The following is a 10054-nucleotide window of genomic DNA, read 5'->3' as shown; positions in this document are numbered from 1 at the left end:
GTGCTTTGCCTCGCCTCAAACTGCATTCTTTACTTTGCTCTACGTTTCCTGGCCCTGCTGGGACTTTCCTTGTACAAGTTTGCACTGCTTTGCTTTGCCTTGCTCTGCGTTGCCTTTCCTGACCATGCTTTTTCAGGCCATGCTTTCCCTTGTCTTGCTTCGCTTTGTTTTCCTGCCACGGCTTTGCTTTACCTTCTCTGCTCTGCTTTGCTTTTCCTACCCCTGCTGTGCTTTGCCTCGCCTCAAACTGCTCTCTTTACTCTGCTCTACGTTTCCTGGCACTGCTGGGACTTTCCTTGTACCAGTTTGCACTGCTTTGCTTTGCGTTGCTCGGCTTTCCTCTTCATTTCTCTGCTCTCCTGTGCTGCGCTAGGCTTCCTTTGCAGACCGTCCCGACGATTTTGCCGATGAGGCTATCGGTATATTTCGGAACGCATAAACCCTCAGACACACAGCTGGGCCTCCCCGCAGCCCGGACACTGTCCCCTCGCAACTCGAGGGTGGGGGCAGCAGGCCCGGCCACCCGACATGGTCAGTTCTCTGGCCCTAGCCGTGTGGCCTGCCGCTAGGCGGGCCCCACTGCTATTCGTCTGGGGACGGTGTTGGGTGAGGTTTTGAACGACGATCAGTAAATACATGATTCCCACAACTACAGTGGATGGAAGGCAAGAATAAATAAATAAATAAATAAATGCAGGGGGAAAAAAAAATAAATAAATAAAATCAGGTAAAGCAAGACATGGTTCTTGCCCGCTGTCACGGCGGACTATGAGGGTTCAGGGAGGCCGGGGAGCGGGCGAGCAGGGTACAGCCACCGTCCGAGTCTGGCCGCCAGCTCTACCCGGCATGAGGGCCCTGCGGTCTTTGCCCCGCAGACACTGGGAACCGGCAGGAGGGCTTGCCGCCAGCTCCTTACATTTGCTTCGCTTCTCTTTCTTTTTCCTTGCTCTGCTTTGCTTTGCTCTGCTCTTCCGGGCACACTTTTGGTTTTCCTTCTCTCCTTTCCTCTGCTGTTCCTGCCCCTGCTTTGCTTTGCTTTGCCTCAGATTGCTTTGCTTTGATTCGTTTGCTTTGTCTTTCCTGGCAATGCTTTGCTTTTCCTCGTGCTACTTTGCTTCGCTTTCCTTTGCCTTGCTCTGCTTTTCTGGCCGTGCTTTGTTTGGTTTTGCTTTACTTTGCCTTCCCTCTTTGACACTGTTTTAGTTTTCCTCGTGCTGCCTTGCTTTCCCTTTCTCTGCTTTGCCTTCCCTGCGCATGCTTTCTTTTGCTTTTTCAGGCCACGCTTTCCTTTGTTTAGCTTTGCTTTGTATTCCTGGCACTGCTTCTCTTTTCCTTCTCTACGTTGCTTTGTTTTCCTACCCCCGCTGTGCTTCGCCTTGCCTCAATTTCTTTCTTTCCTTTGCTCTACCTTTCCTGGCCCTGCTTTGTTTTTGCTTGTGCTACTTTGCTCTGCTTTGCTTTGCCTTACTCTCATTTGCCTTTCCTGGCCATGCTTTGCTTTGCTTTTCTTACCCCTGCTTTTCTTTCCTTTTCTGGCCCTGCTTTGTTTTACTTTGCTTCACTTTGCCTTGAATTCCAGACAGTGCTTTGCTTTGTCTTGTGCTGCTTTGCTTTGTTTTGCATTGCTGTGCTTTGCATTCCCTGGCCCTCTTTTTTGTTTTTCTTCCCCTCCCCCCCCCCCCCCAACCCCCCCCCCACCGCCCCCCCCCCGCCATGCTTTCCTTTGTTTTGCTTTGCTTTGTGTTCCTGGCTCTGCTATGCATTTCTTTGTGCTGTTTTGCTCTGCTTTGCTTTGCCTTGCTCTGCTTTGCCTTTCCTGGCCATGCTTTGCTTTGCTTTTTCTGGCCCTACTTTGCTTTGGTTTTTTTGTTTGCTCGGTTGTTTTTTTTTTACCCTTTTTCCTTTGTTTTCTCTGGCCGTGCTTTGCTTTTCCTTATGCCACTTTCTTTTCCCTAGCGGGGCTTTGCTTTGCCTTGCTCTGCTTTCCTCCGCATTGCTCTGCTCTGCTCTGCTTTGCTGCTCTAGGCTCCTTTTGCAGACCGTCCCACCGATTTTGCCGACGAGTCGATCGGTGTATTTAGAAACACGTAAACCCTCAGACGCACACCTTGACCTCCCCCCACCTCGGCGACTGTCCCCTCGGAACTGGCGGACGAGGGGACAGGGATCTGACCACCGGGCCGGGTCTATTCTGTGGCCCCCGCTGTCCGGCGAGCCGCCAGGTGGGCCCCGTTGCTATTCGTCTGGGGAGGGTGGGGGTTGCGAACGACGCTAAGTAACTACGTGATTCCTAAAAGTAAAGGGGGAAACAGACAACGATTATTATTATTATTACTACTACTGTTTTTATTATGTTTTCGTTATATATATATTTACTCTTATTTAGTACTTTCTTTTGTAATAACTCTTAAGTAGTATATATAATATTATATATCTATGGATCGTTTATGTAACGATAAAAAGCTAAAGCAAACCGGCCGGGCAGCCAGCCACACCGAGTCGCACAGGTGGCGAGCTGCTCGTGACCGAGCGGGAGCCTCTTATGTCAGAGCGGCCGGCGGCCGGAAGCAACCGGGGGCCGCTGCCACACCCTCGCCTTCTTGAACGCCCGCCTCCCCGTAACCCGGCAACGGGCCCCTCCCTATTCGTCTGGGGCGGGTGGGAGGTGCGATTTCGAACGACACTAAGGAACTACACGTTTCGTATTCACAGCACTGTTTTTCTTTGCTTTGCTTTTCCTGGCCCTGCTTTGCTTTGCTTTGCATTCGTGGCACCGCTTTGTTTTTCCCGGCCCTGTTTTGCTTTGTTTTTACTGACCCCGATTCGTTTTGCTTTTCTTGGCCCTGCTTGACTTTTCTTTGCCCGATAAGGCTTTCTTTTTCCTCGCAGGGTTTGCTTTGCTTTGCCTTGCTCTGCTTTGCCTTCCCTGGCCCTGCTACGTTTTGCTTCTTCCGGCCACGCTTTCCTTTGCTTAGCTTTGCTTCGTATTCCTAGCGCCGCTTTGCTTTTTCTTCTCTGCTTTGCTTTGCTTCTCCTACCCCTGCTGTGCTTCGCCTCGCCTCAAAGTCCTTTGCTTTGCCTTTCCTGGCCCTGCTTTGCTTTTCCTCGTGCTACTTTGCTTTGCCTTGGTCTGCTTTGCTTTTCCTTGCCGTGCTTCGTTTTGTTTTGCTCTGCTTTGTATTCACCGCATCGCCTTGCTTTCCTTGGCCCTGCATTTTTTTTTAATTTTTTTTTTTCTCTGTCCCTCTTTGTTTAGCTTTCCCTGGACCTGCTTTGCTTTGCTTTGCGTTCCCGGCACCTCTTTTCTTTTCCTGGACCTCCTTTGCTTGGGTTTTTCTCGCCCTTCTTTGTTTTGCTTTTCCCGGCCCTGCCTTCCTTTGTTTGGCTTTATTTCGTATTCATGACGCCGCTTTTCTTTTCCTGGACCTCCTTTGCTTGGGTTTTTCTCGCCCTTCTTTGTTTTGATTTCCTGGCCCTGCTTTGCTTTGTTTTTACTGACCCCGATTCCTTTTGCTTTTCCTGGCCCTGCCTGACTTTTCTTTGCCCGATAAGGCTTTCTTTTTCCTTGCAGGGTTTGCTTTGCTTTGCCTTGCTCTGCTTTGCCTTCCCTGGCCCTGCTACGTTTTGCTTCTTCCGGCCACGCTTTCCTTTGCTTAGCTTTGCTTCGTATTCCTGGCGCAGCTTTGCTTTTTCTTCTCTGCTTTGCTTTGCTTCTCCTACCCCTGCTGTGCTTCGCCTCGCCTCAAAGTCCTTTGCTTTGCCTTTCCTGGCCCTGCTTTGCTTTTCCTTGTGCTACTTTGCTCTGCTTTGCTTTGCCTTACTCTCATTTGCCTTTCCTGGCCATGCTTTGCTTTGCTTTTCTTACCCCTGCTTTTCTTTCCTTTTCTGGCCCTGCTTTGTTTTACTTTGCTTCACTTTGCCTTGAATTCCAGACAGTGCTTTGCTTTGTCTTGTGCTGCTTTGCTTTGTTTTGCATTGCTGTGCTTTGCATTCCCTGGCCCTCTTTTTTTTTTTCTTTCTTCGCCCCCCCCCCCCCCCCCCCCCGCTTCTCCCCCCGCCCCCCCCCCCCCGGCCATGCCTTCCTTTGTTTTGCTTTGCTTTGTGTTCCTGGCTCTGCTATGCATTTCTTTGTGCTGCTTTGCTCTGCTTTGCTTTGCCTTGCTCTGCATTCCCTGGCCCTCATTTTTTTTTTTTTTTCTCCCCCCCCACCCCGGCCATGCCTTCCTTTGTTTGCTTTGCTTTGTGTTCCTGGCTCTGCTATGTATTTCTTTGTGCTGCTTTGCTCTGCTTTGCCTTTCCTGGCCATGCTTTGCTTTGCTTTTTCTGGCCCTGCTTTGTTTTGTTTTTTTTTTTTTGTTTGTTTGTTTTTTGTTTTTTGGTTTTTTTTTTACCCTTTTTCCTTTGTTTTTTCTGGCCGTGCTTTGCTTTTCCTTATGCCACTTTCTTTTCCCTAGCGGGGCTTTGCTTTGCCTTGCTCTGCTTTCCTCCGCATTGCTCTGCTCTGCTCTGCTTTGCTGCTCTAGGCTTCTTTTGCAGACCGTCCCACCGATTTTGCCGACGAGTCGATCGGTGTATTTAGAAACACGTAAACCCTCAGACGCACACCTTGACCTCCCCCCACCTCGGCGACTGTCCCCTCGGAACTGGCGGACGAGGGGACAGGGATCTGGCCACCGGGCCGGGTCTATTCTGTGGCCCCCGCTGTCCGGCGAGCCGCCAGGTGGGCCCCGTTGCTATTCGTCTGGGGAGGGTGGGGGTTGCGAACGACGCTAAGTAACTACTCGATTCGTAAAAGTAAAGGGGGAAACAGACAACGATTATTATTATTATTACTACTACTCTTTTTATTATGTTTTCGTTATATATATATTTACTCTAATTTAGTACTTTCTTTTGTAATAACTCTTAAGTAGTATATATAATATTATATATCTATGGATCGTTTATGTAACGATAAAAAGCTAAAGCAAACCGGCCAGGCAGCCAGCCACACCGAGTCGCACAGGTGGCGAGCTGCTCGTGACCGAGCGGGAGCCTCTTATGTCAGAGCGGCCGGCGGCCGGAAGCAACCGGGGGCCGCTGCCACACCCTCGCCTTCTTGAACGCCCGCCTCCCCGTAACCCGGCAACGGGCCCCTCCCTATTCGTCTGGGGCGGGTGGGGGGTGCGATTTCGGACGACACTAAGGAACTACACGTTTCGTATTCACAGCGCTGTTTTTCTTTGCTTTGCTTTTCCTGGCCCTGCTTTGCTTTGCTTTGCATTCGTGGCACCGCTTTGTTTTTCCCGGCCCTGTTTTGCTTTGTTTTTACTGACCCCGATTCGTTTTGCTTTTCCTGGCCCTGCTTGACTTTTCTTTGCCCGATAAGGCTTTCTTTTTCCTTGCAGGGTTTGCTTTGCTTTGCCTTGCTCTGCTTTGCCTTCCCTGGCCCTGCTACGTTTTGCTTCTTCCGGCCACGCTTTCCTTTGCTTAGCTTTGCTTCGTATTCCTGGCGCAGCTTTGCTTTTTCTTCTCTGCTTTGCTTTGCTTCTCCTACCCCTGCTGTGCTTCGCCTCGCCTCAAAGTCCTTTGCTTTGCCTTTCCTGGCCCTGCTTTGCTTTTCCTTGTGCTACTTTGCTCTGCTCTGCTTTGCCTTACTGTCATTTGCCTTTCCTGGCCATGCTTTGCTTTGCTTTTCTTACCCCTGCTTTTCTTTCCTTTTCTGGCCCTGCTTTCTTTTACTTTGCTTCACTTTGCCTTGAATTCCAGACAGTGCTTTGCTTTGTCTTGTGCTGCTTTGCTTTGTTTTGCATTGCTGTGCTTTGCATTCCCTGGCCCTCTTTTTTTTTTTCTTTCTTCGCCCCCCCCCCCCGCTTCTCCCCCCGCCTCCCCCCCCCCCCCCGGCCATGCCTTCCTTTGTTTTGCTTTGCTTTGTGTTCCTGGCTCTGCTATGCATTTCTTTGTGCTGCTTTGCTCTGCTTTGCTTTGCCTTGCTCTGCATTCCCTGGCCCTCATTTTTTTTTTTTTTTCCTCCCCCCCCACCCCGGCCATGCCTTCCTTTGTTTGCTTTGCTTTGTGTTCCTGGCTCTGCTATGTATTTCTTTGTGCTGCTTTGCTCTGCTTTGCCTTTCCTGGCCATGCTTTGCTTTGCTTTTTCTGGCCCTGCTTTGTTTTGGTTTTTTTTGTTTGTTTGTTTGTTTGTTTGTTTGTTTGTTTGTTTTTTTTACCCTTTTTCCTTTGTTTTTTCTGGCCGTGCTTTGCTTTTCCTTATGCCACTTTCTTTTCCCTAGCGGGGCTTTGCTTTGCCTTGCTCTGCTTTCCTCCGCATTGCTCTGCTCTGCTCTGCTTTGCTGCTCTAGGCTTCTTTTGCAGACCGTCCCACCGATTTTGCCGACGAGTCGATCGGTGTATTTAGAAACACGTAAACCCTCAGACGCACACCTTGACCTCCCCCCACCTCGGCGACTGTCCCCTCGGAACTGGCGGACGAGGGGACAGGGATCTGACCACCGGGCCGGGTCTATTCTGTGGCCCCCGCTGTCCGGCGAGCCGCCAGGTGGGCCCCGTTGCTATTCGTCTGGGGAGGGTGGGGGTTGCGAACGACGCTAAGTAACTACTCGATTCGTAAAAGTAAAGGGGGAAACTGACAACGATTATTATTACTACTACTCTTTTTATTATGTTTTCGTTATATATATATTTACTCTTATTTAGTACTTTCTTTTGTAATAACTTTTAAGTAGTATACGTAATATTAAATATCTATCGATCGTTTATATAACGATAAAAAGCTAAAGCAAACCGGCCGGGCAGCCAGCCACACCGAGTCGCACAGGTGGCGAGCTGCTCGTGACCGAGCGGGAGCCTCTTATGTCAGAGCGGCCGGCGGCCGGAAGCAACCGGGGGCCGCTGCCACACCCTCGCCTTCTTGAACGCCCGCCTCCCCGTAACCCGGCAACGGGCCCCTCCCTATTCGTCTGGGGCGGGTGGGGGGTGCGATTTCGGACGACACTAAGGAACTACACGTTTCGTATTCACAGCGCTGTTTTTCTTTGCTTTGCTTTTCCTGGCCCTGCTTTGCTTTGCTTTGCATTCGTGGCACCGCTTTGTTTTTCCCGGCCCTGTTTTGCTTTGTTTTTACTGACCCCGATTCGTTTTGCTTTTCCTGGCCCTGCCTGACTTTTCTTTGCCCGATAAGGCTTTCTTTTTCCTCGCAGGGTTTGCTTTGCTTTGCCTTGCTCTGCTTTGCCTTCCCTGGCCCTGCTACGTTTTGCTTCTTCCGGCCACGCTTTCCTTTGCTTAGCTTTGCTTCGTATTCCTGGCGCCGCTTTGCTTTTTCTTCTCTGCTTTGCTTTGCTTCTCCTACCCCTGCTGTGCTTCGCCTCGCCTCAAAGTCCTTTGCTTTGCCTTTCCTGGCCCTGCTTTGCTTTTCCTCGCGCTACTTTGCTTTGCCTTGGTCTGCTTTGCTTTTCCTTGCCGTGCTTTGTTTTGTTTTGCTCTGCTTTGTATTCACCGCATCGCCTTGCTTTCCTTGGTCCTGCATTTTTTTTTTTTTTTTTTCTCTGTCCCTCTTTGTTTAGCTTTCCCTGGACCTGCTTTGCTTTGCTTTGCGTTCCTGGCACCTCTTTGCTTTTCGCGGACCTCCTTTGCTTGGGTTTTTCTCGCCCTTCTTTGTTTTGCTTTTCCCGGCCCTGCCTTGCTTTGTTTGGCTTTATTTCGTATTCATGACGCCTCTTTTCTTTTCCTGGACCTCCTTTGCTTGGGTTTTTCTCGCCCTTCTTTGTTTTGCTTTTCCTGGCCCTGCTTTGCTCTGTTTGGCTTTACTTTGTGTTCAGGACGCCGCTTTTCTTTTCCTGGACCTCCTTTGCTTTGGTTTTTCTCGCCCCCTGCTTCGTTTTGCTTTTCCTGGCCCTCCTTGACTTTGCTTTTCTTCGTTCCGCTTTCTTTCCCCTAGCGGGGCTTTGCTCTGTCTCGCTCCGCTTTCCTCTGCAACGCTCTGCTCTGCTTTGCTGCGCTAGGCTTCCTTTGCGGACCGTCCCGCCGATTTTGCCGACGAGTCGATCGGTGTGTATTTACGAACGCATAAACCCTCGGACGACGCGCACCTTGGCCTCCCCGTAGCCCGGCGACTGTCCCCTCGGAACCGGAGGGTGGGGGCAGGAGGGCTGGCCACCCGGCACCGTCTGTTCCGCATTCCCCGCCGCTCTCTGGCGAGCGCGAGCCTCCAGGTGGGTCCCGCTGCTGCTATTCGGCTGGGAACGGTGTCGGGTGAGGTTTTCGAGGACGCTAAGCGACATCACGCGATTCCCCAAAGGACAAAAACTACCGCTTTGCTTTTCCCCTGTGCTGCTTTGCTTTGTTTTGCCTTGCTCTGCTTTGTCTTCCCTGGCCCTGTTTTGCTTTGCTTCTCCTGGCCCTTCTTTGCTTTGCTTCCCTTTGTCGCGCTTTGCTTCGCTTCGCTTCGCTTTGCTTTGTCTTCCCTGGCCCTGTTTTGCTTTGCTTCTCCTGGCCCTTCTTTGCTTTGCTTCCCTTTGTCGCGCTTTGCTTCGCTTCGCTTCGCTTTGCTTTCCTTTTCCTCGCTTTGCTTTTCCTCGCTCTTCTCCGCTTTGCTTTCCCTGCGCTTGCTTCCATTTGCTTTCCTTAGCGCTGCTTATTTTGATTCGGTTTGTATCGCCGGCACCCATTTCCTTTGCTTTGCAGTCTTTGCTCTTCCTACTCTGCTTTGCTTTTCCTGGCGCTGTTTTTTCCTTTGCCGTTCCCTAGGCCTGATTTGCCACAAGGTTTTTCCTCGTAGAGCTTTGGTTTTTTTTTTTTTTTGCCTCGCTTTGCACCGCTCTGCTCCGCTTCGCCGTGCTAGCTAGCCCTTCTTTTGCGGACCGTCCCACCGATTTTGCCGATCGATGCGTTTACGCACACGTGAACGCTAGGTCACCTAATTTGGCCTCCCCGCAGCCCGCCAACCGTGCCTTTGGAGCTGGCGGGTGGGGGCGTGGGGGTCGGCCACCCAGCCGAGTCTATTCCACGACCCCTGCCGCCTGGCGAGCCGCCAGGTGAGCTCCACTGCTGTTCGCCTGGGGGGGGGGGGCGAGGTTTCGAAAGACGGTAAGTAATTCCTAAAGCCGCAGCGGAAAACAGGCAACATTAAGAAGAATAATAATAATTATGACTATTATTATTATTATTATTATTAAATAATGGTGAAAATAATAATAATAATAATGATAATAATAATAATAATAAGTAATAATGAGTAATAATAATAATAATAAATAATAATAATAAAATAATAAAAAATAACAACAACAGCAACAACAATAATAATATTTATTTTCAAAAACAGCTAAAGCAATCCGGCCAGGCAAGGTCGAGGTCGCGAACGCGCGCCTCGCTCCGACCGAGGGGGGCCGACAGGTCTACCCGCGCCCGCCCGCCGCCCCCCCGCGTGGTTAGGGAGGCCAGGTCTACCCGCCGCCCGGAACCGATCGGGCGCGCACGCCCTGCGAGACGCGGACGCGCGCCTCGCTCCGAGGGGGCCGACAGGTCTACCCGCGCCCCCCCCCCCCCCCCCCGCCTCGTTAGGGAGGCCAGGTCTATCCACCGCTCGGAAAGGACCGAGCGCGCACACCGTCGAGTTCGCGAACGGGGCCGACGCGCGCCTCGCTCCGAGGGGGCCGACAGGTCTACCCGCGCCCCCCCCCAGCCTCGTTAGGGAGGCCAGGTCTACCCGCCGCCCGGAAAGGACCGAGCGCAAACGGCGTCGAGGAGGTCGCGAACGGGGACCCGCGCCTCGATCCGAGAGGGGCCGCCAGGTCTACCCGCGCACCCCCCCCCCTCGTTAGGGAGGCCAGGTCTACCCGACGCACGGAAAGGAACGAGCGCGCACACCGTCGAGGAGTTCGCGAACGGGGCCGACGCGCGCCTCGCTCCGAGGGGGCCGACAGGTCTACCCGCCCCCCCCCAGCATCGTTAGGGAGGCCAGGTCTACCCGACGCACGGAAAGGACCGGGCGGACCCGCGCGCCTCCGCCGAACGGGGACGCAACGTCTATCTGACGGTCCCCCGTGGCGAGCCGGCC

The 10054-nt window shown here is 52.0% G+C and overlaps 1 protein-coding gene and 1 long non-coding RNA gene across 2 annotated transcripts in view; both read left to right on the top strand.

Annotated features, from left to right (window-relative positions):
* LOC308187321 overlaps positions 1 to 10054 on the top strand; it is a 23450-nt gene continuing 13396 nt past the window's right edge. Inside the window, exon 1 of the long non-coding RNA XR_013944603.1 lies at positions 1 to 611. This is a non-coding gene — a long non-coding RNA (uncharacterized lncRNA). The remainder of the gene's footprint in view (positions 612 to 10054) is intronic.
* LOC308187332 (uncharacterized protein) overlaps positions 8880 to 10054 on the top strand; it is a gene marked incomplete at its 5' end in the record, with an annotated part of 4344 nt that continues 3169 nt past the window's right edge. The window contains 3 exons of the mRNA XM_080609494.1: positions 8880 to 8895; positions 9343 to 9567; positions 9959 to 10054. The exon at positions 9959 to 10054 is cut by the window's right edge and continues 3169 nt beyond it. Of these exons, the coding sequence (XP_080465620.1) occupies positions 8880 to 8895; positions 9343 to 9567; positions 9959 to 10054 (337 nt within the window). The remainder of the gene's footprint in view (positions 8896 to 9342; positions 9568 to 9958) is intronic.

This window comes from Anser brachyrhynchus (genome assembly GCF_964034855.1).
Source record: "Anser brachyrhynchus genome assembly, contig: SCAFFOLD_197, whole genome shotgun sequence".
NCBI classification, from domain to species: Eukaryota; Metazoa; Chordata; class Aves; order Anseriformes; family Anatidae; genus Anser; species Anser brachyrhynchus.
The sequence above is the reverse complement of the archived record's forward strand: the minus strand, read 5'-3'. Positions and strand labels throughout refer to the sequence as shown.